We start from the raw sequence: 23,447 nt of genomic DNA, 5'->3' as shown, positions 1-23,447 counted from the left end.
CACCATCACCATCACCATCACCATCACCATCACCATCATCAACGCGCCGAGCCCTGCAGAACAAACAAAACGAAGTTCGTCGGGGCGCTGCAGGTGTCGCTGCTCGCCATTGACGAGGGCATATTCGAGGTGAAGGCCACCAGCGGCGACACGCACCTGGGCGGGGAGGACTTTGACAACCGCATGGTCGCGCATTTCGTCCAGGTGCGGCATTTGCTTTCGAGTTTCCGCACGCGATCCCCCTTCCGTTACTCCTTAACCCATTGCTAAAACTAATATACTAGAGCTGTCTCTTTTTTACATCTCTGTTACAGCTATTTTTTTTAAAAGCTCTCAGACAACCAACCTCTCTTCAACAGACATAAAATCTGTTATTAAATATCAACAACCACGGACATACATACAAGACGACACGTGTTTGAATGCCCCATCCAACCGCTTCCTAACTACCCGGTCAACTAGACCCAACAGACCCTTTCTTGATGTCCCGCCCCGCCCCCCCCCCCTCATGGCGAACTCCATGAAACACACAAAACACACAAGCACACCCTTGTGCACATCCCCCCGACAGGAATTTAAACGCAAGAACCACGGCAAGGACCTTAGCACCAGCCCCCGGGCCTTACGCCGCCTCCGTACGGCATGTGAGAGGGCAAAGCGAGTGCTGTCCTCCGCCACACAAACCACCGTGGAGCTCGACAGGTGGGTTTGGGGGTATTGGGGGGGGGTCGGAGGGGTTCGGGGGTAGGGAGGGCCGGGGGAGGTTGATTGTGTGTGTTTTTGGGGGGGTGGGCGCATGATTGGGCTTGGTCTTGAAATACGAAAGGGATTTCCTGACACCACTTCAGCGATATCTTTTGTCGTACATTTCTTCCCTCCTCGGGCCCCCATTCCAACTTCCCTCCCCCTCGCACGGCTCCCCCTCGTGTGTGTGCGTGTATGTGTATGTATTTATGTACGTATGTCAGTCTGTACGAGGGTATTGACTTCTACGCCTCCATTACCCGAGCGCGATTCGAGGAACTCTGCATGGACCTCTTCACGAAGTGCGTGGAGCCCGTGGAGAAGGTAAAACGGCATGCCGTTCTTACGGACTCAAATGCCTTTTCTGCCCCTTTCTCCCGTACACCTCAAAAAACACACCCACGCATACACCCCACACACATACACGCGCCAACCCACCCCCCACACACATACATACATACATAAATTCTCCTGGACTATCCGTCTATTTCTGGTATCTGCTTCATTCGCCAGTGGTTCGTCGTAACACCCCCCCGTGCATGCAAAACACACACGCACACACACACGCACACACACAGGTGCTGAAGGACGCGCAGCTGGACAAGTCCGCCATCCACGATATCGTGTTAGTGGGGGGCTCCACTCGCATTCCCAAGGTACAGCAGCTACTACAGGACTTCTTCCACGGCAGGGAGCTGTGCAAGTCTATCAACCCCGACGAAGCTGTAGCGTACGGCGCTGCCGTACAGGCCGCCATTTTAACTGGCACGGGTGGTAGCAAGATTCAAGATCTGCTTCTGCTGGACGTAACTCCTTTGAGTTTGGGCATTGAGACGGCGGGGGGCATTATGGTGAGAGGGAGGGGTCATTAGCATATACATCATTTTTATGTAATACAAAAAAAATAAAAGTACATCATAAGTATGTAAATTAACCACAGTAAAATATAAAATTATATAATATATATAACGAATCAAACAACAAACACAACGGGCGAGGCACCCACAGCATAACACCGCTTCAGAAAGGAAGCAATAGAGGGCGCCCCCCCTTAATATTTATAATATTATAATATATATGTCTGTATATATGTGTATAAATAAATATGTATATACACATAATTATTGTGGTTAATCCTAGCGGGGGGCGCTATTTTTTAGTGCTTCATTGTATTAATTGTTTGATTTGTTATTTATGCATTTTGTCTTGTGATAGACCAGGAAGGAGATGCACTTACACGCCCCTCTCTCCTCCACTCTCGAACTCTCTCCCCCCCAACTCCCTCCCCAGTCCGTCCTGATCACCCGCAACACCACCATCCCGGCACACCGGGAGGAGGTCTTCTCCACCTATTCCGACAACCAGCCGGGAGTGCTGATTCAGGTCCTTTGGGGGGAGCGGGGGGAGGAGAGGGGGGTTTAGGGAGGGAGGGAGAGGGGGGTTAAGGGGGGGAGGGGGGTTAAGGGGGGAGGGAGAGGGGGGTTTAAGGGGGGGGAGAGGGGATTTAAAGGGGGGAGAGGGGAGGGGGGAGGGAGGGTTAAGGGGGGGAGGGGGGAGGGAGGGTTAAGGGGGGAAGGGGGGGAGGGGGGAGGGGGGAGAGGGGAGGGGGGAGGAAGGGAAGGGAAAGGAGGGAGGCGTTTAGTATTTGGGAGAGAATATAAAAGGAGATTTTTTAAGAGGTACTTTAGGTCTGAAGCTGGTGTTAATGTTAGCAGTAAGATTGGGCCTTCTCTCCTAGAGGAGAGAGTGTAAGGAAAACACACACACTCGCACACTCGGGTTTGTACGGGAACGAAAAAAGCAGTACAGCAGCAGCCGCATATACGCAGTGAGACGGTGTTCGGGACCTATGTTGTGTCTCGTCCGTATCCCCTGATGTGTACGACGCCCCAACAGGTGTACGAGGGCGAACGTGCTCGTACACGCGACAACAATTTGCTGGGCAAGTTTGAGCTCAGCGGTATACCTCCGGCGCCTCGTGGGGTGCCTAAGATTAAGGTAACGGGTTTTTCGGGGAGGGGGGGGAGGAAAAAGAGAGGTACGGCAAGGTGGCTGCAGCTAACATCCTGTCCTTCCTTCCTAATCGTCTTCTATATGTAGAAATGATAAATGTTCTTTTTCCACAAGGTACCTTTCAAGTTATGTACTATATGTGTGTATAGCGGCGCGGTAAAGCGGCAGCCGGCGCTACTAAACGTAATCCGAGGTCAGACTAGTCAAAGCTTTCGAGCGCCGTTCCCCAGCCTTTCCTCCTCTCCCCCTCCCCCCCGGGGGGCCTTATCTCAATGCAGCCTGTGGGGTTTTATGTGCACTTTGCCACATCATGTAACCCACCCCCACCCCCACCCCCATCCCCACCCCCACCCCCACCCCACCTATTTGCACTCGCCACGCCCTCTCCCCCTCTCGCACACAAATACATACATACACACAAACAGGTGTCGTTCGATATTGACGCCAACGGGATTTTGCACGTGTCCGCGGAGGAGCAGGCCACCGGTACGTAGTTATTGTAGTGGCGGGTTTTAGGGTTTTAAGGGGGTGTGAGAACGCGAAAAAGGGCGGGAAGAGCGTGCGAGGAGGAGGGGCCGTGTGTCACTCACTACGGGCTCCGGAGCCACAGGTTGCCACGGGTTGCTACGGTACGGCACGGCACGGCACGTACCCCCACATTCACACCCATCACTTTAATAACACAACAATTGCACAATAACTTTCCCGCCCTCGCGGCTATCCACACGCTCCTCCTGCACATACCCCCCCCCTCACCCCCCTTTCCCCCCCCCCCCCCCCCGGCCCGTAGGCTCGTCCAATCGCATCACCATCACAAACGACAAGGGCCGCCTCTCCGCGGGCGAAATCAAAAAGATGGTGGAGGACGCGGAGAAGTACGCCCGAGAGGATGATCAAGCCCGCAAAAAGGTACGGAAGGACCGGGGGCAATGCGAGTACACACACAACGCCGTACCACACGCACTCCTCTCGCCAGGCCAAAAAAAGCGGTTGGTACGGCAGATGTATACAACTACTAAGGGTGTGTTGTGACCGGGGACAACAAAGCCAATGTTCATTCCAAATTAATATTTAAAAAACAGCAAAGATAGAGGTTGGGAGAAGATAGGATGTAGTTTCTTCGCCACCGTTCACCTTCCATCACACCTCCCTTCACAGCTATAAGCCACACACATACACACGTCACACACACACGTCACACACACACACATTACCCTTAAAATTACCCCCCTCGCCCCCGACTTCCCTTCCCCCTGGAAAGGTGGAGGCACGCAACAAGCTGGAGGGGTTCCTGTACGGCATCCGTAATAAGCTACGCGAGCCCGGTGCTGGCGACCGCCTCACGCCGGAGGAGAAGCACACGTTGGACACGACGCTGGACGAGGCCCTAGGGTGGCTGGAACGTAATCAGTTGGCGGAGGTGGAGGAGATGGAGCACAAGCAGCGAGAGGTGGAGGAGGTGAGGGGGTTGGAGGGGTGTGCGGGAAGGGGGGAGGTGGTAGGCGGGTCTTCTTCGCTGGGCGGGAGGAGGAGGAGGTGGGCTTTTAGGAAGCTTGTCGCCGTGTGTGTCTGTTTGTGTGTCTGTTTGTGTGTCTGTTTGTGTGTCTGTTTGTGTGTCTGTTTGTGTGTCTGTTTGTGTGTCTGTTTGTGTGTCTGTTTGTGTGTCTGTTTGTGTGTCTGTTTGTGTGTCTGTTTGTGTGTCTGTTTGTGTGTCTGTTTGTGTGTCTGTTTGTGTGTCTGTTTGTGTGTCTGTTTGTGTATCTGCAGATGGGCAAAATAGGCCCTAAGTAATTGCTGGCTCGCGCGGAGACGAGAACTGCTGGGTTGTCTTTCGCATTTTGCCAATGCCAATTCAAAATGTGAAGTACAGTAAAGACAGTAAAGTATAATCGCTATCGTACCTACTTTTGACACGTTGTCGTACTTACCTAACATACCCAAACCACTCTACCCCCCCCCGCTCCATGGACTCTCGCCCCCTGAAAATCACCCCGCGGTACGGCACTGTCAGGCACTGGGCACCATCCTGTCCAAGGTGTACGGCGCCGGTGGCAGTAGCGGGGGTGCAGGTGGTGGGGGTGGGGGCGCCGCGGGTGGCGGCCGGCCTGTGGTTGAGGAGGTAGATTAATAAATACACACACGCACGCATCTCGCGTCGTAGTACCGAGCATGGGTGATTCTCCGTTCTTGGAGTACGACTAATCGTACCGCTACAGGCCATGGTCATTCCCCAGTGTATTCACGTCTGGGAATTAAAAAAGCCATATGACTGTGTGCCATATGAGTGTGTGTATTTGCTGTGTGTGTAAGGTTTGGGGTGGGGGGAGAAGAGGGTGTGTGTATTCAGGTTGATGGGAATGACGGGTGGACGTACGGCGCTTTCGGGATCTGGATTCAATAAGATCTGGATTGAATAATAAGTCTCTTTTAACGTTGTTGTTTATGATGGTTGAAGGAAGTAAACTTCTTATTACGTTTAAAAGCACTGATGTCTGCAAAAATTGAGTTTTTTTTAGCAAATTGGGAACTGTGTTTCAAAACTGTTGGTTTTGAATTGTTGTTGCGGTGTTGTACCATGGTTGTCTCGTGGCGGTGTTGTACGGTTATCACGACGCTGTACGACGAGCGGTGTGTCCGTCGGATACCGCCGCCGCGAGCTGGCATCAAAAAACCGCTGTGGGGCTTCCCCGGCGCAAAATGTATATGTACAGCTCCGTCACCTCTTCCTCCCCTCCCCTCCCCTCCTGCGATTTTCCAGACGCATCAGGCAGAATCTTCTCAAGAAAAAAGCTTCAAAGCTTCAAAGCCGTTCTGTCTGACGCGTCTGAAAAGTCGCCACCTGTTAACATCCTCAGACATACACACACACCGACAGTAACATCCTCAGACATACACACACACCGACAGTAACATCCTCAGACATACACACACACCGACAGTAACATCCTCAGACATACACACACACCGACAGTTTATTGAGGAAGGGAACAAATTCCTGATTCTCTAATTGAAGGAAGCCCTCCACACGCGTTCATTAGCTATACAGCCAAGCAAGAACTCGTTTCCCTGTGCTCTTCTCCTCTTTTGGCGCTTTCCCTATCTCCTTTCCCCCCTCTTAAAACACACACACACACACGCACACGCGCCGAGAGAAAGACAGAAACACAAAATAATAACAGTCTACCGAGCAGGGTTCGACACCCCGTACGGGGCCCGTAAGTTTTTGGCCTTTTTTCGGTATCCCCGTCAGGGCCCGTAGGACTTTACAGTGGCCCCCGTAAGGATTTTGGGGCGTGAAGCGCCCCCGTACAGGGCCGCCCCCGGACCGGCCGAAGGCCGGTTACGGGGGCCCCCGTAAGGATTTTAAGGATTTATAAGAGGCCGTACGGTACATATTCCCATGCTTAAGCTGCCGAGCATGCTTCTCATGCTAACGGCGGCTGGGCTTCCGGGCATCCACTTCAAGTACAACCAGTACCGCTATCTCGTCACAGCTATGCGCGCTCTGAGCGAAGTCATCCTTGCCGCCCAGCTTGTTCGAATCCGTGAAAGCCCATTCTTTAGTATTATGTCAGATAACAGTACGGACGTAACGGGTGAAGATCATGTTGAGGAGCAGAAGGGATGGGCGGCCAAGGCGCTTGGCTTTCACCGAGTGTGCCGTGTCCCCGAGTGTAATGGTTCACGAGAAAATAACGAAAATAACGATTTACAGGGCAAAAAATGCAAAGCGTCACTTTCCACAGCGTTTCAGCCAAGGACAGCGCCCCCGTAAAGGTTTTGTGGGGGTTACGGGGGGCCGCCGTAAGGTTTTCGGCCGGTACAGGAGCCTGGTACGGGGGCCCCTCCGTAAGGAAAATTTGGGAGGTACGGGGGAGCCCGCAAGTTTCAGGAAGGTCAGTGTCGAACCCTGCTACCGAGACATAATTATAAAGCATTTGAAAAACAGTCACACGGAGAAAGAAGAAATGTACGACCCAATCCACGCACCCCCAATCCCCTCACATACATACACTCCCGCTCTCGCCAAATGCACATTGCCTTAAATAAACCCCCTTCACTTCTTCCTTGATACGTACATACATACACACATACACACAAATACACAAACACATACGCACTCATTCACACCTTTTCTCCTCTTCCTTCCTCCTCCCCCCTCCCCCGCCCCCGCAAGGACGGCCCCATGCCCAATCCAGGAGGTGCCGCCTCTCCGCTCCCCAACTTACAACCCCCCAGCACAGCCGCCACAGCCCGACCCAGCTCCCCACTCCCCGCCGCCAACACCCGCCGTGACATAACGTGCCAGGGGGCCCCCGCGGGGTCCAAAACCGTGCCACCAGCCTCCGAAACCATCAACGCCCCCGCCGCCGCATCCCAGCACCCCCCGAAATTGATTTCGAAAAACACATCACATCGCCCCAACGCCACGGAACACAGCCCCAGAGCGCACGAGCCCGTGCAGCGAACGGAGCGGGAGAGGGCGGCGAGGGCGCGCATGCGGCCAAACATGGCGTCCAGGGTTTCACTGTCGCGGGAGGTGCCGACCTGTACGGCGGTGTACGGCGGTGTGTATGCGGGTAATCATATGGTGCCAGAAAGCCAACAGAATTCACTGCCCATCTGCCGGCCATAGCAGGGGGACCCTGACGTGTTTTCACGTGTGCGTATGTATGTATGTATGTATGTATGTATGTATGTATGTATGTATGTATGCATGTATGTATGTATGTATGTATGTATGCATGTATGTATGTATGTGGCTTTATTTTAGGTGGGGCGGGTCGAGGAACGGAGACATGGGTAAGTGGGCGGGGAGTAGGAGGTATAGGCATTGCAGCAAACTTCAACGGGGTACTTATAGGGTTTTACACGCCTTACTCCCACCCCCTCAACACCCCCCCACCTTTCCCCCTTTCCCCCCCATGCCGCACATGTCCGGAGTTACTTCCTTGACTTTGCATCTACCTATAAGCAGTGTTTCCAATCTACCCGAAGCTTCATCCCCCATCCTATACACACCACCACACTCTTACCCCCCCACACACACACCACCACCACATACACACACGCGCGCCCCCACTTACCTCCGTTCCCACCACGGCCCCAGCTAGCTGAGTCCGCCCAGAGGCCGCCAGCCGCTCACCGTTCAAGTAGGCCCCCCCGCCTTCAGCCGCCACAAACAGCTCCTCCAGAACGGGGTTGTACACAACCCCCACAACTACCACACGGCCAACGGCCAGGCCGATGCTGTTTTAAAAAGAGGAGCGCGCACGGGTGCATGCGCGTGCAAGTGTGTTTTGTTGAGTGCGAGGGAGGTGAGGGAGGTGGGACTGGGACTGGGAGGGGATTGGGGCGTGTGAGGGGTGGAGGGGAAAAGACCACGAACCACGAGCGAGTGAAGGTGATGGGTGCCAAGGGGGGGAGGGAGGGGAGGGCACAGGGGAAAAAGGAAGGGGGGGAGAGGACTGAAGCTATTGCTGCTGTGCTGCTGTTGCTGAAGCTGCTCATGACTCTCGCGATGAGCGATGGACGAGCGGTGGGTTTTACTGCACCCCGGGGGCCCCCTCCCCCCAATACACAACGGGGACCCCACGGACGGCGGGTTGTCGAAGAGCCGACCAACCAGGATGGCAATGGAAGGGCAATGCGGGGGGAGGGGGGAAGAGATAGAGACAAGAGATAGAGAGAGGGGGGGAGGGGGGGAGGGGGGGGAGGGGGGGAAGCTCCTAACCCTCACCTCCTCCTGCCCCGCCCACCCCCCACCTCCCTCGCATCGCAACACACGCAAACACCCACCTGGTGCACACGAAAGGAAAACCATGTACGAAATTTGTCGTACCTGCACGCAAACACATACGCACAAAGACACACACGCACAGACACGCATGGACAAGGAGCAGCAACAGCAGCACGTGTACCGCGTTCGTACTGAATATGTATGTATGTACGACAGATCAACCTATGCAACAATTAATGACGTGCCCCCCCGAGGACCACTGCCTCCACCACCAACCCTTTTTCTTCCCTCTCTCCCCCCCCCAAAATCCGTTCCTTACACCTCCAAAACCCTAAAATAACCTCCAAACCCCAACCGCCATAAGCGCCTACCCTGTGACCCCTCCCGCCCTCCCGCCCTCCCTTCCGCCCTCCCTCCCTCGCGCCATTTCCCTCGAGTCCGCGTGCACTGGACCCCATAACATAATGTTGCCTGACCCTCACAGCTATGTCTATGTCGTATTGCACGCCAATTCACCGTTCCCTGTTTCTTCAAGGAGGAGTAGCCTACTCCTTTTTGGAGGGCAGACCTCTTTCCCGGCCTGCCCTGCTGGCGCTGCTCAGCCCTCAGTCCTTCCCTCTCACCGTCCAGCGGGTCCACCATCCAGGTGGGGGAGTCGCCCAGCTGCTCCGAAACCCCCCCGGTAGCTGCGGCTGAGGACTCCTCGCCGATGAAGTGGTGGTCGGGGAAGGAGCGCCGGATGCGGTTGAAGATGAGGTCCTGAAGGAGAGCGGTGGAGGGGGGCCAGGCGTGTGGTGTGGTGTGTATGCGTATGCGTATGTGTATGCGTGTGGAAGAATATGATGTAAGCATGGCGGGAAAGGGGAGCGTGCGTGTTGGGGTGAAGGAACATGGTTGACTCGCCTGAGGAGAGATTTGAATGGGGCTGTGCAGGTCGGAGAGAAGGGCGGCGGGAAAAGGGGGGCCATGTGGAAGTGAGAGCGGAGGAAGAGGGCAGGTGGGTAGACGGGTGGGCTCTCGGTTTCGTGCAGGGAGCAAAAGCTTAGCTAAAATAAAAAAAGAGGTGTAAATGAAACCTCATGATTGCAAGCCCGGGATAACTTTATTAAGCAAAGAGGAAAAATTACTAAAGCGGGTGGGACGGAGAGGCTTTGGGAAACAGTGGACGAGATGGATTTTGAGGCGTCGCAGCAACCACCGCCAACTCCCCTTCTGGGGGCCACAGTCGCGCATCATCATCATCGCGCAACCGCGCCATGTACCTCTGCAGCTTTATCCGTTGCCGTCACCAGGTCTGCATGGTTTTGCTTTTCTTCAACTTTTTTGGGTTGCTTAAAAGCGTGCCTGATGATTTCACCAGCCGCTAGCGCTGCATCAACCGCTACGCTGATGTAATCATGATATTGGTGATCTAGAAGAGGAGTTGGTACGGACTTATACATCGGACTACCGGCATGCAACAAAGTTCTTCTGTGCAGTGTACAGTCAAAGGGCTGTCAGCCAGGCGCGCACAGGCAAAGAAAGCTAGACTAACAAGGGAGGTTGAAGTTACGCGGTTGCAGCTTCCATGATTTGTGTAACCTTTGCCAATTGCAAATGGCCGCCATGTCGTGCACCTTTTTGCACGAAACCCGTAGATCCGTTGCGGGTGCCGACAATACAACTGTACTCAATTACTCCATAATCAATTTTTACTAGTTGCAATTGCTAATCTAGCATAAGGCGGTTTACATGTTAAACGCGCGTGTCTTTGGCGAAGGAAGATGCGTGCAGCCTGACGATGACAACGCAAAGAAGTCAGTTTTGATGTTGTTTCTGTGAGTGCTTGCTTCTTCACCCTCTGTAATAGATTCCGCTGCTTTCTTTTGTAGAAGCGGCAAGCCTGCTGGGGCTGCCGGACCGCTTCGTGGCAGTGGAGATTGAGTCTGAGGTATGCCTGTTTGCATTCAAAAGTTTGATCTGGTGTTTTGAAGCTTAAAGCAACCTTTTGATTGTAGGCTCCGCTGGCGTTTGACGCCGCCCAGTACTCCTTCTTCGGCGACCTCTCAGCAGCCGAGACTGGCCTAGAAGGGGCTCTAGAGGTGCGGTGCGACCGTTGCACGAGCGAAGCCAGCGGTCGCGGACTGAAGCAGGCTGTCGGACGATCTTGCAGGACGGTCTTGAAGCTCCACCGCCTGAGGAAGGTCTCTCGAGCCAGGACTACTGCCTACATGCCGCTGAAGATGAAGGCTTGCCCTTGGAAGAGGAGGAGGATTTGTCGGTTGCGTCTATTTTTCGCAGCCAACTGGGTTTGGGAGCAATTGCAAAGACCCAAACGAAGCCTGTGGACCCTGACGACGACGCTGGCCTGGACGCGCTCTTGACGGACCCACTGGCTGTTGCGCGAAAGCAGGTGCGTACACACCTTGTCCCCAACCTTGTGCCAGCGGACGCGTATTGCACCCCGCCGCAGCGCCACCCACGCGCTTGCAAGCAGCTCACACTTCCAACTTACCTATCCCAATTCCTAACAGCTGTTCCTCTCACATCCCACATCCACTTACATCCTTGCCTTTTTTGAGCACACTGCAGCTGCGAGATGACGATTATGACCAGCGGGAACTTCCCTCGGAGCTGTTCCCTGATGCGATGTCGGTATCGAGCGCAGCAGCGGTAGCCCAGTCCCCCTCGCTGTTTGGCGTCACGTCCAGCTCCTACACCTTGTTCGACGGCTACAGCACCAACATGCTTGGCGGGGCCAGTTGTGGCCCCGACAACGGCATGCGGCCCGGAGGCGCCAGCGGCGCATCATCCTTCGCGACAGCGCAGCAGCAGCCTTCACTGCCTTCACTGCCTTCACAGCCGCTCATGCCACAGCCTTCGCCACCGTCGTCCAGCTCCGCCGGACCGTCGCTACTGCAGATGCTGAAGAAGCCGTCTCAGGCGCCCCGCAAGGCATTGACCCTGGAGGAGCTCGAGGCGCGCATGTTTGGCACCGCAGAGTTCGCATCATCGGCGTCAGGGGGCCCCAAGGGGGTGCTGCAAGCGCCTGGCGCTCCGATTGCAGATGCGCCCGGCGCCGCGGTTCTTGTGTCAGGCGGTTCAGGCGGCATTGGACATGACACCCGGGCGGCCGCAGGGCCCTTCCAGCAACAGCAACAGCAACAGCACCCGCAAGGGTCGATAGCGCGACCGCTGCCCGGCATGCCCGTCAGCAATGCGGCCACAACGCAGGGTCCGCGGTTGGGCGTGCCAATGGCAGCGGGCACGATGGGAGCGCCGGGCGCGTTCCCGGGCCAGCTGCAGCCGCCGCCTCCATCGCCTCCCGGGCCACAGGGACAGACGCCGCAGCCGTTGCAAGGAACGTCACAATCGCTGCCTCCTCCGCAACATCACCACCACATGCACAGCGCAGCTGCACATCACGGGCCCATGCAGATGCCGCTGCAGCCGCTGCCTGGTGCCCCCGGGCCCGGACTGTTCCCTCAGCCGCACGTCATGGGTGGAGGTCACATGGGCGCTGGACCGCAGCCCTCCAACTTCATGTACAACAACAACAGCAATGGGATGTTGGCACCGCAGCCGCCCCAGCACCACCACCAGCACCCGCCCGGTCCTGGCATGCTGCCGCCTGGCGCCATGGGGTCGCCGCAGTACGGCCCTGGCGCGCTGTACGGCCCGCCACGTGGCCCCATGCCTCTGTACGGACCCGGGCCGATGGGTATGGGTGGCCCGACACCATACATGCATGGTGAGCCCTGGCGCTGCATCGGTAATGCGGTATATCGGTCTTGCGCTGTCTTGGAATTGCATTACACTTCCTGTGCTGGTTTGTTTTGCCAAGAATACACGTGCTCGTTCCACATGCTTGCGTCGACCTGCCACTGTTAGGTCGATGCCGTTGTGAGTCCGTGTGATTCACACCAGTTGCCTGGTGTGCCCCTTCCATCCATTTTGCTTTCGTCCCGTGCGGATAATCGCGGACCATGTTGGCCAGCCTTTGGTTCCGACCCCGACGAGCCTCTTTCATGTGTGCCTCATTTTTTCCTTTGCTATTGACACAGATGGCGGCTTTCCAATGCGGCCCATGGGTGGCCCGCCGGGCATGCCTGGCCCGATGCACGGAATGCCGCCGCGCCCCGGCCCCTTCGGATATGGTCTGGGACCCGCACTGGGCCCTGGCGCGGCACCTGGCCAGCAGCAGCGCCAGCAGCAGCAGCAGCAACAGCCGCAACAGCTCGCAGCTCCAGGGCCCCAGCGGTCGCCCTTGTTATCAGGACCGCAGCTGCCGCCGGGCAGTGGGGCGCAGAGGACCATGCCGGGCTTACTGGGTCCCGGGGGTGTCCCGGGAGCCCAGCGCCCAAGCCAGACACGCCAGGCTGTGCCTCCTGCTGCATCGGATTTTGGGCAGCAGGTGCGCAAATTAGTATTAGTGCTAATATTATGGGATGACAGGAAGGAGGGGGGTGGTGGTGGTGGTGTCCAGGAAAGTATAGGCTACCCTTGCTTTTTAAAATGGGGCCGAAGAGCCCCTGCCGATCTCTCTAAAGGTTGTGCCAACCGATCTCTAGGTACCTGGCAGGTGGCTGTGACCAGAACCTGCGGATGTGGTGCTCCTCCTGTGTAGGTAGTGGTAGTGGTAGTGGTGGCCACCCCAGTGGTGTCAAGTGCGCTGGGTGCACTGATTTGTGTGGGTGGGTGGGTGGGTGGGGGGATAGGGTTCCAAAACTCGGTCTCGGCAGCGGGACCTAGGACCATATACCAGGACACCTCTTGGGCCTTGGGCCTCTTTCCCACGGTCGATCTACGACGACGTGTGCTGTTCTTTAGGCCCCGTGAGTAGCCGCCTACCCTCATCTGGGTATTGCCGCTTTGTGCCGCCTCACTCGGCTACCGCCCTCCCGTCCGCCCTGACTCTTCTGCGACAGTTTGCTGCCCGGGCCAATGGCGTTCAAGGCGCGCTGGGGGCAGGTCCGGTGGCGCTGGCGGCGGCAGCCGCCGCCGCAACAGCCGGCCGCCCTGGCGGCCGTCTCGGCGGCAAATGGATGCCGCCAGAGGACGTCGAGTACATCGTACGCAGCTTGCTGTATACGGTTGCCAACGGTGTGCCGTACGTGGAGGACTACTACTACCAGGCCTTTGTGCACAAGCGCGTCTCCAGGTCGACGCGGCAGCAGCTGATGTCCCCCGGGTCCTTCCCCATGGCGGCCCCCTTCGTGCCTGAGTCTCTGCGGGAGCTATCAGAGGACCAGATGAGCCTGATGCGGCTGGACTCGAGCGTCAGGGCCAAGTTTGTGGAGGGTTTGCAGGGCCTTGGCAAGATTGTGCTGTCGAATATCCGCACGCCCAAGGTGCGATGGCCACGGGGGGGGGGGAGGATGGGGGGAACAACAAAGTGAGGCCCGGCGTGCTTGGGAGATTGGCGAGATGCGTGCACATAGCAGTCTCTCCCTTTCCCCGCCCGCCCGCCCGTCCGCTTGAGACAGGGGGTTTCGGAAGCGGCCGAGGATTGCTGAGGAGGGTTTTGTATCCATATACAACACACGGGCGAGAGGTGTGGTAGCTAGGTAGGAGTTAGGGGTCAGCCCAGCCAGTATCTGGCCGGCTGGGGCTAACGGGGTGGAAGGAATGGGAAACGGTTTGGCAGTGTTTGCCGTTGCTCTGTGAGATGTGGTGGCAGCTATGCGTGCCCCCTAAAACGCGTGGCCAGAAGAGATTGGTATACCAAGTCCATACACGTCGCGGTGCGTCATGGTGCGGTGCAGGTGCTGATGGACCTGACGGACCGGGAGTTTCACGGCGGTGGTGAGGCCAGATCGCGTACCGTGCCCGTGGCAGAGGGTGAGGGTTCGGCCGACGTTGCAAAGGTACGCGTCGTGGAACACAGAGAAAGGGAGGGAGGGAGGGGGAGGAGCGGGGGGTTGTGCCATGTGCTAAAGTCACAAAGGACCAACTGCTGTCGTCCAAAGCTGTCGTCCATTCCTGGAGTTCCGAAAAGCAACGACGCAACGCAACCGCCCGAATTACCTCTTGTCGCGGGAGGGCCTTGCCGCGAGGAATATAGCGGCAGGCATTCGTGTGTTGCGTACCACAGACAGAGACCGAGGAGGGGGGGAGGCAAGAGGAGGTTTGCACTGCTGCGCGGCTGCTGCTACCGTGCCGCTGCAAATCTTGTCCTCCTCGCCGTCTCCCTCTTGACGCCCATCCACGGGCGTGTTATCATTTATCGTTTTGCATACCCACACCCGCACCCACCCACCCACCTTTATCAGGGATCTGCGGATCAGCAAGGGCGCTGTGCCAGGCCACTGGAGCAGGAGCCCCTCCTGGCGGCCCGCATCATGATTGAGGACTGCATGAATCTGCTGCTGGATGTGGACGACATCGACCGCCTGGCGAACCACATAGCGGCGATGGCGCTGCCCATATCAGGCGGGCCCCCAGCCACAGCCGCCGTGGCTGCTGCTGTAGTTGCTGCTTCAGCAGCCACAGCCGGCGCGGCGGCCCCGGCGGCAGGCCTGTACATCCCTTCAGCCGCTGGGCCGCTGCAGCTGTTGCAGCTCCGTCAGCGGCGAGAGCTGCTATTGGCGGGTATTAACGGGGCGTTCCGGCTTCCCAACTCACCCCGGGGCGTGGCGGCTGGCAGCGGCTTGGGTGCGGACGGCTCCTTGGATTCGGATTCAGGGACGCTGGTCGGTGGGTCGTCGCCTCTGGGTGACGGTGTCCTAATTAGGATCCTGGCGCTCAGCAAGGGCCGTAGCGTAGTCGCGCGCACGCTGCTGGCCATTGCGCCGCCTGCGAGCCTGGTCGCGCCGAAGCCGGCGGTACCGTCAGCACGGCAGCCGCAACAAGCACAGGCAGGGAAGATGGCTGTGGCGGCAACTGCAGCCGCAACGGCAGCCGAAGGAGGCGGTAGGGCTGCTGCTCCTGCTGCTGCTGCTGCGGCTGCTGCTGCTGCTGCTGCCGGCGAAGAACAGCGTCCACAAGGCAATGATGCAGCAGCAGCAGCCGCGCTTGGACCCCACGCGCATGCGGACGCGCATGCAACCGAGGCAGGTGGAAGCCTGCTCGACACGGGGGTGCCAGGGCCTTACGTGCTTCTGTGGGCCACCCTGCGTAACGCCTGGTTGATCTTTGGCACCAGTCTCCAGCAAAGCTTGGAGGCCGTGACGGAGCGGGCCCTCCTGGAGTCGACAGCGCGGCTGGCGGCGGCGGTGCGGGAGGCGCTACTGCGCCTGCCCACTCAGCGAGACGTAGTGGACGCTGCGGCGGCGTTTAATGCCGGCTGCCAGCAGCATGTCGAGGCGCTTTGCCAGGGAAACCCGGCCATGACGGGCTCCATGGAAATAACCCTGCTTCCATTGGCACAGACGCGGGCGGCGGAGCCGCCGCCGTCACTTCCCTCGTCGTCGTCATCGCCGGGGACGTCGGTGGCGGCGCCAGCATGGCTTGGGGAGGCGCTGGCGGCGCTGGTAACGAGGGCCTCGCAGCTTGGACTATCGGAGCCGCAGCCGCGACCGGGGGATCGCGGTGTCGCTGGGGGTAGCGGTGCTGGTGCTGGTGCGGATGGTGGCGCGGAGGTGGTGGCATTGCCAGGAAGGAAAATCAGCAGCAGCAGCGGCGGCAGCGGCGGCGGCAGTCATGCGCTGGTAGAGGAGTGGCGGCGGGAGTATGGGCTGCTTTATGAGCGGCTGTCGCGCCACCTGGCCACACTCGGCGGCATTCACGAGATGGCGGCCGCCAGCGGCAATGCCGAGGCTCTGGCGGTGGTGCGTGCGCTCAGCTGCCCCGCACTTGTGAACGCCATGCTGCAGCACGCGTCGCCAGATCAGGCGAGTGAGCTCCGGGCGGCGGCGCCGCTACTGGGGCCATGACGAGAGGTACGTCCGTTCGATTGGTGGTTGTGTAGGTCGCTTGTGTTCCACAGCTGGGTTCTATTCCTGTGTATCAGAGGTACTTTGTTGTCGATCTGTGGGTAAGAAGTCCGGTACAGCCAGTTGGGACGGCGCTGATAAGCTGGATGGATGGTGAATGTATGTATGTATGTATGGGTGGGTGGGTGGATGTATGCATGGATGGATGGATGGATGGATGGATGGGTAGCGGGGCAGGTTCTGCGGGGAAAAGCTTTGGAAAAGTGTTGACTGGAGGTGGCGGCAGTCTTTTGGGGAAGTGCGGGACGAGGGTATGCACAAGTGGCGGGCATGCCGCGTTGCCCTCTCGTGCCTAGAGGCCGCGCGGAAAAGCGCTACTTAGTGGTGGGAGGAGGGGAGGGTTGTCAAATCGTGAAAGGGAGTAAGGATTGGGAGCAACATGTGTGTGTGTGTCTCTGTTTTTGTGTGTCTCGAAATGTGTCTTTTGTGTGTAGGGTGGGTGGGTGGGTCAGTGCTTGGAGTCTTCTACTACCTGTGGGACCTAGTAACGCATGGCGAGCGAGCGGTTGGGTGGGTGGCTGGGTGGGTGGGAAAGCCTCAGAGGCTTACTGCTCTACCATGGCAGTGGAACAGCTCACCGACATATCTTGGGAATGGCTTTGGTGAGTCGGCTAGTTCGGTTGGCTTGTTCGGCTGACTGGCTCAGTTGGCTGGTTCTTATAAGAGGTTTACATGCAGCTCTCTCTTATACGATATGAGCAACGGCTGTTTTGTGTACGGGTCTTTACTTGCTAGTACAGCCGGCGCCAGTGGGATGACTTGACATTTGTGTTCATTACCTTTTCTTCTCCCCCATCCGCCTTTGGGCGATGGCTTATTTACGACTCATCATCTTGGAGCCATATCCTCAGCTGATGACTTCTTTAGCGATAGGAAGACCGCCCTAACTGGACCACCCTATCATCAAACGTGGTTGTGTTCGGCGGATCCCAGGACGACTCGGGGATGAGGATGACGACGACGGGGGGGGGAGAGGGGCGTGAAGGACCTAAAGCTGAATGTAGTTAAACATTCTGTCTGCCTGGTTTGGATTGGGCTGGTAGGGATTCCAGGTGGTTGGGTTGCGGTTGAGTCCGTTGATGTTTGCATGTCTCTATGAGGCAGAGGCCATGAGCCTTGTCTGTCTGTCTGTGTCTGTCTGTCCCCGTGTATTTGTCTTTGTCTCTCTTTGTCCGCCAGTCGAGCACTCCAAACAATGTGCGGCTTGGCGAAAGCACGAAGACGTGTGTCGCATAATGCCCTAAAACCCTGTGTTATAGCAAAAGCCGCCATGCAGCCGCGGCAATTAATCACGGACACAGACGTTGCGCTCGTATACGGATACGCAGACGCACACACACACACACAGGCAGGACCGCGGACTCGCGTGTATTGTATGTGTGCCAGTACTTTCCGGTTGGGTAAAAGGTGCGTTGATGATAAGTAGTTCATAAAACGATGAGACACACAACCCAGTGTTCGGTCGTCGGTTCTATATGGGTTTCGTGCCCTGGACACGGCCTATTACAGTACAAATCCAAACATAAAAATCTCTCCGGACGTGCCCTTGCGCGTGTGCTGCAGTCGGCGTGGTGGCTGAACGGTGTGACTGTGACTCTTTGGAAATGGGCCAGATTAGTATGCAGTGTATCGCGGTGGTGCAGTGTACCCACGGGAGCGGCTTGGCGGTCGCCGGCATGTTGGGTCAGTCCATGTATGTGTGTCTGTGTGTGTGTGTGTGGATACACGCAAATCCAGGTGTGTGTGCGCGCCCGCCTGCTGGCTTCAGGAGAGCTTCCTGGAGTGGGGGTATTAAACCACAGACGACAGACCGTAGTTTTCCTCTTCCGCGTTCACCTTGCTGCAGAGCCCTTAGGATGCATTAATTGTTCGCCTTGCCGGCCTTGGACCATCTAGCGGCTCTTGGAGGGCTGTTGACAAAGCGTGATAGCCGGCGAAGCCTTGCCTGTTTTGTGTCTCAGTGTGTGTGTGTGTGTGTGTGTGTGTGTGTTTTAAAAGTGAACTGAGCCGCGAAGAGAAAAGTGCGAGGTGGGCGCTCAAGCACCGGCACCAAGCAAAAGGAAAACCCTGAGCCCAGCGCGTGTTGGTGGTGTGTTTTCTGTGTATTCGTTCTCGCTTGTGGGAACAGCTCAAACAGCTCGCGGCACCCATGTGCGTGTGTATGTATGTATGTATGTGTCTGTGTGTGTAACCGGATGCGATGGGATGTCCCCTCCCATCTCCCTCTTGGGCTATTCTATTAGGCAAAGGAAGGATACGTGACATGGCCATGGGTGCGGTGCGGTGGCATGTAGACTTGGTTTCACATAATCACCTGAGCTCATAATCTTTTAGGTTGGGTTTCCTGGGTTTCCTGAAAAACCCTAGACACGAAGCACAGGAGCATATATGCGTTGTAAGCTGCTTACTGCTGCTGGCGCGATTGTTTGCTGGCTTTCCTGAACCTGCATCTGCTTTAAATAATTATGTGTATATATATGTATATATATTGCTGCTGATCGAGACCGTTAAGGGAAGAGCATGGAAGCGAGCGCGCAAATGTGTCGCGACACCTTGGAACGCGTTGGTTTCGGATATTTTCGGAATGCCGTGCTCAGCTGGTGCGGTTAAAAGAAAAGCAAGCATGGCGCTATCTGCGTTTAGAAGAGAAGAGGAGAGCATATCTTTTTGAAAACGGCACCGGCCCAGGAACATAGTAGGAAACTGCATTTCGCCGTTGCAGCAAAAGGTTTTAAGGTACCCCAGCTGTACCCCAGCCAGATGAAACGGCCACAGAGGCAATGGGAAGCTGCCTGCGAGCTCCTAGGAGGGCGGGCTTTGCATAAACCTAGGACGACCTAGGACGACGTATTGTTTCAACAAGTTGGCAGCTTATTTACGAGCTGTTCTATGGAAATGTAGTTATAGCTTTCCACGTGTGTAATTATAGAAGACCTTTCAGGATCAGGATCTGTAAAACGATTCTGCTTGTACAAGCACAACTACGCCGACGTCCGTCAGGAACTTTGGCGGCCCTGCGGGCGGACGTAACCTGAAACGTAAATATGGATGGCGCTGGAGCGTGATGTGATGGAGCGTTAACTTGTTGTCGCCATAAGGACGAGCAGAAACAGTCTTTTAAGGCCGGCGCTTTCGCGACGAGAAAACCTAACACACCTTTTCCTTTTTTTCTTTCGCATGATAATGCGAAATCATGACGTACACAAAACCAGCCGGTAAAAATCTTGACTTAAAAATTAACATAATCCATCCGTCATGCAAAAAAGCTTAGTAGCAGGCTTTTACTCTGGTGTGAAATGACATCACTTATCTGTAAATGGGTTCTCATAACAACAGTGGTTTGCGATTGGCCAGTATGCAGTGTAAAAAAAATGTCACAGGATAGATGGACCTATCGATCCATTCGCAACGACGTCGTGTGACGAACACATATGGAGGGTAAATGAGAAGTGGGAACCGCAATTTTCAACTGTGAGCAACATTTAAGTCGCCCTTAAGGATGCCCTTAAAGAGACCCCGCCGCCGAAGGGCTAGCAAGCCGGGTACACGGTACCATCTTACCACAGTTACGCTCGTTTCAAAAAGCTGGATTATCATGTTTTGTGTTTGAAAAATAGAAGGGTGATCAGCGATTGCTACGGAGAAACGCGCACCTGCCGTGTCGCACCCTGCCCACCTCATGAAAACAGCAGGATCGGAAAATACTGCGTTACAACCTTCTTTAAACTCTAAGCCGTTATACAATCCCTTATCAGCGGACGATCGTTAGGGAGCTCTGGACATTTGAAAGGTTGTCCCTTTCATCAGCTGCTGACATTATTTTTTGCTGTTATAACCATTATATGGTTACATATAATTGACCGAGAGCCAGCCATAGCAAATGTGGCTGGGACGGCAATAGCTTGAAAGTGTTGACGTGGCAAAAAGTCCAATTCACACCCTCAACGGCAAGACGCGACATATGCACGTCACTAATATCCGAGAATGACACGTAAAACCTGCTTTTCCTTCCTCAGACGAGTTTGTCAAATTTTGGTGGGCCTACTTACAACTATTCCACCACGTTCGGCAATGACCAAGGGTAAACTGAAAGCACAGGATCCGAGCATAATAAATGTAGAACTTCAGGAATTAAATCTCCATGACGGTGTGTGGTACTCGCCCTGCCCGCCAAGATTGGTGTGCACGAGGACCGTACGTACGAACATGCAAAAGCCGGCAGAGGTGTGACTCACCCTAAAACCATTACAATGTTATCTATTAAGTGGATCGTTAGTTTTATTTCTAAAAGTATAAGATGAAGCTGATGCCGCGCACTTGGCCTTTCACGTATCAAAGTTGCCGCGACAACGAGCGTGCGGCGCATCCGCAGCAAAAAAACCGGCTTTGGCAGCGATGACTGAAACATCTGATCATTTTAAAGTCTAAATTTAAAAGCTTTTTCTTTTCACGGATGACGCCGATGCCGCCCCCGTTAAATCGCCGGCACCGGAAAATGCCATAGCCTCAGCCCTATTAAGCCCTATCATACAAGGGCCTAGGGGCGGCCTTCCATCCTCCATACATCCATCCCCCTATCCCGGAGGAACTGCAAGCAGCATGCGGGGGTGCACCGCTCAGAAGCCCCCAATGCCCTCGCTTGCTACGTGTTCATTGCGGTGTCACCATATTCAGCGTCTGTACAGCAGATGATCATCTCTGTTTTACATCCGTCTCCTCTCTTGAGTAACTCCACATATACTCGAATATCGCATCTGGTTCAGTATCTTAGTGAGCCACAGAGAATTGACGCATGGGAGTCGATGGACTAGGAAAGGAAGTAAGACGTACCAATTGCAGGACATCAACCCATATGACTTTAGAGATGTGGATCATCCACCTCGCCGCAGACCCAGGATAGTGATATAGTAGTATAAGAAGGCAGGACCTGAGTTGGTCCCCCGTGCGCTGCTCTGGTCCGATCTAAATGGCAAACCTGCTTGCGTAGGCTGGTTGCCAATTTAGCAAGCTTCCCTGGGCGCGAGATTTTTGGAATGCCGTACACTGCGCCGGGGGCCACGTAACCTGCCGTACCAGTCGTGATGTTGTGTTACATTGGCTTTGCGGTGGCCTATCGCAAACTGTCGGGGGGGAAAGTGAAACGCAATGGTGGAACGGAAAGGGTGTGTGTGTGTATATATGTGTAAAACTTCTGAAGGAGAAGGAAAGTGTCACAGAAGCCATACTGCACGGCAACGGGCAAGTAGTAACCCTCAGAAAAACAGAGACAGGGCAACAATATGAAACGCTGCCTAAAAAGGAAGCAATGTATGCTTGCTTGCAGCATTGCTACGGAGCGGGAGGCTGGAGGCTTGCGCGCTGGAGCCAACCGCTCGCCCTGCCCACCACTGCGAGAGACAGCTCACGTAGGGAGAAAGTGGGATAGCATGCGGTTCGATAGTGGAACCGGACTCTGCGGCGGCGGCGGCGTGCTTACGTTTTCCTGTGGCCGTGTCTGAACGGTGCTTGGGTGCTTGGGTTCTTGGGTTGGTGCTTGCAGTGGTAATGGTAATAGTGATGGATTTGTTTCGTCAAACTGGTGCTAAAATTAGGTAATCTAGGCATCTGCTGACCTTTCTTTGTCCCGCGTTTCCCGCGCGAACTTCGCTGGCTCGGAGCCGTTGCGACTAGGTGATTAGTTTCTCCTTAATGCCAGTCATACTGTTCCTAATAAAAATGCAATGAGGCCTTTCATTTTATCATGTTGTTTATGACTTCTGCCTTTGCTCTAGGGCGCCCTACGTAACCGTTCCCGAAAACAAAACCGCCGTACGTCGTGGACATCGCTAAGGACGGTATGGTCCCCTAGCACATGACAGCGTGGTATCTGAACTTACATACGTGTACTTAGATCTCTCAAAGTTATCTAAGTGTCAAAAGGTAACATGAGCGGCCCTTTGCTGACCTGTTTCGATTAACGAGCAGTTGGATGGTTCACCCTGAATGCAAACTTTTCGGACGGGGGATATCCAAAAAATGGCTAAATCCGCAAGCTTTTCCGCAATACTTTTGTGCGGGCAGGCAAGGAAGGATTGATCGCAGTTGGCATTGCCGTTGTGCGGTATATTTTCACATTTCATGATTTGGATAACTGCGTCAAGAAGTCAGCTTGGCACCGTAATCTTCTGGGTACATCTTGTCCGACATCAACGACGCAGTCTGTCTTCCCCGTACATAGCGTCCAGTTGACCTTGATACCAATACATAAGTCAGGTAAACTAAAATACGAAGTCGTGATGGCTTATTGTTAAAGCTGCAAGTTCTTCGAGGACTTCCACCTGAGAGCGCTGTCATCGCAAACTGGTTGAGAAGTAGGTTGGAGGACTTGAGGTTTTCCGAGCACCGAGCAGCCTTTGAACTTCCTTAGCATACTTGCCAAGAAATCTTGGCAGGTTAGTGCTGCAGTTGTGGTGTCCGGCACGGACAAGGGCATCGACGGCGAAGAACACAGCCAGGACCAAGCGGGATGGCGCAGACAGCGACAACAACGAAAGTGTGTTTGGTTTTATCAGTGCTAATGTTTGCCTTGGCCGACGCTTGGAGCGCACACAGTGAGTACAGTTATTACCATTGATCATGCTGGCTTTGGCTGCGCTATACGAACGCCTGCAATAAGCTGTTTCTAATTCCCCTATGCATAAATATTATTAAAATTTTATCGAACATGCTAAGACCTTGCTACTCGTTCGGCGCTATTGTGGCAGGCGCTGGTCGAACGCTGATTCAAGGCGCACCCCCCGAAGTTTTGGATGCTTCTGAAGGCAATCGGTTCGGCGTTATTGTGGATTCACCTTCTCCGGGCGAAGAGCGCAGACCGCTGTTGAAGCAAGCTGGCAAGCCACGGCCTCCTCCAACGTTGCGCATGCCTCCTAAACCGCGCCGACCGCCAAAGCCGCCTCCGGGCCCCTCACCGCCCCCTAGGCCGCCGCCACGGCCCCCCCGGCTGCCCCCTTCTCTCCCTGACCCTCTGTTTCCCCCGCCGCCTCCTCCCCCGCCGC

The 23,447-nt window shown here is 55.6% G+C and overlaps 3 protein-coding genes across 3 annotated transcripts in view; 2 read left to right on the top strand and 1 right to left on the bottom strand.

Moving 5' to 3' along the window:
- hsp70H (heat shock protein Hsp70H) overlaps positions 1-5,480 on the top strand; it is a gene marked incomplete at its 5' end in the record, with an annotated part of 12,261 nt that extends 6,781 nt beyond the window's left edge. The window contains 10 exons of the mRNA XM_002946207.1: positions 52-204; positions 572-702; positions 969-1,068; positions 1,323-1,595; positions 2,035-2,127; positions 2,641-2,742; positions 3,183-3,243; positions 3,548-3,666; positions 4,019-4,216; positions 4,769-5,480. Of these exons, the coding sequence (XP_002946253.1) occupies positions 52-204; positions 572-702; positions 969-1,068; positions 1,323-1,595; positions 2,035-2,127; positions 2,641-2,742; positions 3,183-3,243; positions 3,548-3,666; positions 4,019-4,216; positions 4,769-4,885 (1,347 nt within the window). The 3' untranslated portion in view covers positions 4,886-5,480. The remainder of the gene's footprint in view (positions 1-51; positions 205-571; positions 703-968; positions 1,069-1,322; positions 1,596-2,034; positions 2,128-2,640; positions 2,743-3,182; positions 3,244-3,547; positions 3,667-4,018; positions 4,217-4,768) is intronic.
- Positions 5,481-6,451: 971 nt separating this feature from the next.
- On the bottom strand, positions 6,452-9,939 carry VOLCADRAFT_78931 (uncharacterized protein; the record flags this gene model as incomplete). Its single annotated transcript, XM_002945858.1, has 5 exons — positions 6,452-7,305; positions 7,845-8,007; positions 8,557-8,599; positions 9,121-9,256; positions 9,760-9,939. The coding sequence occupies 5 exons, from the start codon at positions 9,937-9,939 to the stop codon at positions 6,883-6,885; spliced, it is 945 nt and encodes a 314-aa protein (XP_002945904.1). The 3' UTR covers positions 6,452-6,882.
- Positions 9,940-10,277: 338 nt separating this feature from the next.
- VOLCADRAFT_86343 (uncharacterized protein) overlaps positions 10,278-23,447 on the top strand; it is a gene marked incomplete at both ends in the record, with an annotated part of 18,775 nt that continues 5,605 nt past the window's right edge. The window contains 14 exons of the mRNA XM_002946206.1: positions 10,278-10,293; positions 10,369-10,427; positions 10,522-10,578; positions 10,650-10,889; positions 11,069-12,227; positions 12,541-12,890; positions 13,104-13,178; positions 13,405-13,827; positions 14,242-14,343; positions 14,749-15,172; positions 15,533-16,312; positions 16,845-16,920; positions 17,759-17,817; positions 17,974-18,093. Coding sequence (XP_002946252.1) covers positions 10,278-10,293; positions 10,369-10,427; positions 10,522-10,578; positions 10,650-10,889; positions 11,069-12,227; positions 12,541-12,890; positions 13,104-13,178; positions 13,405-13,827; positions 14,242-14,343; positions 14,749-15,172; positions 15,533-16,312; positions 16,845-16,920; positions 17,759-17,817; positions 17,974-18,093 — 3,940 coding nt within the window. The remainder of the gene's footprint in view (positions 10,294-10,368; positions 10,428-10,521; positions 10,579-10,649; positions 10,890-11,068; positions 12,228-12,540; positions 12,891-13,103; positions 13,179-13,404; positions 13,828-14,241; positions 14,344-14,748; positions 15,173-15,532; positions 16,313-16,844; positions 16,921-17,758; positions 17,818-17,973; positions 18,094-23,447) is intronic.

This window comes from Volvox carteri (genome assembly GCF_000143455.1).
Source record: "Volvox carteri f. nagariensis unplaced genomic scaffold VOLCAscaffold_1, whole genome shotgun sequence".
Lineage (NCBI taxonomy): Eukaryota > Viridiplantae > Chlorophyta > Chlorophyceae > Chlamydomonadales > Volvocaceae > Volvox > Volvox carteri.
The sequence above is the reverse complement of the archived record's forward strand: the minus strand, read 5'-3'. Positions and strand labels throughout refer to the sequence as shown.